At 40.2% G+C, this 1,626-nt stretch overlaps 1 protein-coding gene across 1 annotated transcript in view; it reads right to left on the bottom strand.

Moving 5' to 3' along the window:
* Window positions 1-1,626, bottom strand: part of LOC106533644 (receptor-type tyrosine-protein phosphatase U) — a gene marked incomplete at its 3' end in the record, with an annotated part of 95,638 nt that overhangs the window by 54,923 nt on the left and 39,089 nt on the right. Inside the window, 1 exon segment of the mRNA XM_014030042.1 lies at window positions 580-682. Within this exon segment, the coding sequence (XP_013885496.1) occupies window positions 580-682 (103 nt within the window).

Raw genomic sequence — 1,626 nt, 5'->3', positions numbered from 1 at the left:
CTCCTAAATCACTCGTACGCACAACTGAAGAACAAATCTGTGCGTACCAATGGTTCTTGCATGAGGCCCAATGTATTTTGAAACTAGGTGCTCAGTACTTTTTATTCTAAACACATCTAGCTGTCTGACTGATAAAGCCTACTAAGAGTTATTGCTGCTAAAGTTTATTCTCCAAGCAATACTTTGACTGTAGATCTTATCGGCTTAGTTTTAGTGAAATAATGACTCTTTGTGACATTTTATATGTGTTGCTGTTCATCTGGGTCTGTATATTCAGGCCTTTAGGGACCAGGTTATTTTTATGTCATCCTGATATATACAGTGGTGTGCTTTCTCTTCACCATGACCGTATATATTTGCTGCATAAATCCTGTAACTTTGAAAACTTGCCACTTGGATTAGCATGACATAATACTTTTTGGATATTTTTCCTACCTTTTGCTGTGCTACAAGCTGAACAAACTGGTTGCTGATACTCCGCAGAGCTCCTTTTGACTGCAGCTATAAGCTATAAATATCAGAGCGTGGAGGAGCACTGAATGAGTGCCAGCAGAGGTGTGGAGCATATTTTAGTTGTACCTGACAGGAGCTCCTCTCCCCAGGGCAGGGCGAAGCAGAACCGTGATGGTACTCTCTGACTCGCTCAGCGGAGAGGGAATGTCTTCATAGTCGAACACCGGAGCTGAGAGCAGAGATGTAGGAGGAAAAGCACAAAGAAGAGTTCGGTCAGAAAAAAAAAGAAGCAGCAATACTGCCAAAGACAACAAGATGTTCAAATTCTGCGAAGCATTAAATACACTTTAGACAGGAATAGACTCCCTGTGTCTGTTTGTTATCAAATGTCTCATGAACCACAGGAGAAATTAATGAAACTTGCAAATAATAACACTGAAGGTAGATTTTCAACATATTAAGGATTGAAAGTCAGCATGATCCAAGATGTCTGCCACTGCCAACTGAGCTTAAAAACACAAATGTAGTGATTCTGATAGTATTTAGGCCAGCAGAGAAGGCTTTGCTGGTCCTGACGGCACACCACTGTTATATACGTACATTATAGATATATTATGGTGGTAATCAGATTGTTTGAAGTCAACCCTGTTAGTAAAATATTAAATGAACCACTAAGACAGAGCTCATTAAAACTTTCTGGAAATAAACATTTAATATATATCTCTTAAAGTAGACATATGATGCTTTTAAATCTTTCATTTTCACATTTAAATCATTTTGGATTGGTGTTCATTTGGGCTCTTTATAAAGTGGAACTACAAGCTTTGGTTTCAATTCCTGCTTTTCCGGTGTGTCTCTCATAGCATCTAGTTTTGTTGCTGTTCCTTTAAGATGCTGCAAGCCCCGCCCCCCTCTGGCTTCCATACTTGTCCACACAATGTCTAAGAGAAGGGGGAWTYRGTTTTCTGGCTTGCAGAAATGTTTTATTTACAGTTTAATATAAAGATGTCAGCAAGAGAAGACTTGTCCATCCAACACGTTGGAGCCAGAGTCTGACCTAAAACCAGAGTCAGATCCAGAGCCAGAGTCTGACCTAAAACCAGAGTCAGATCCAGAGCCAGAGTCTGACCTAAAACCAGAGTCAGATCCAGAGCCAGAGTCTGACCTAAAACC

The sequence above is a fragment of the Austrofundulus limnaeus genome, unplaced genomic scaffold (genome assembly GCF_001266775.1).
Source record: "Austrofundulus limnaeus strain Quisiro unplaced genomic scaffold, Austrofundulus_limnaeus-1.0 Scaffold989, whole genome shotgun sequence".
NCBI lineage: Eukaryota > Metazoa > Chordata > Actinopteri > Cyprinodontiformes > Rivulidae > Austrofundulus > Austrofundulus limnaeus.
This window is presented reverse-complemented; position numbering and strand designations above follow the sequence as displayed.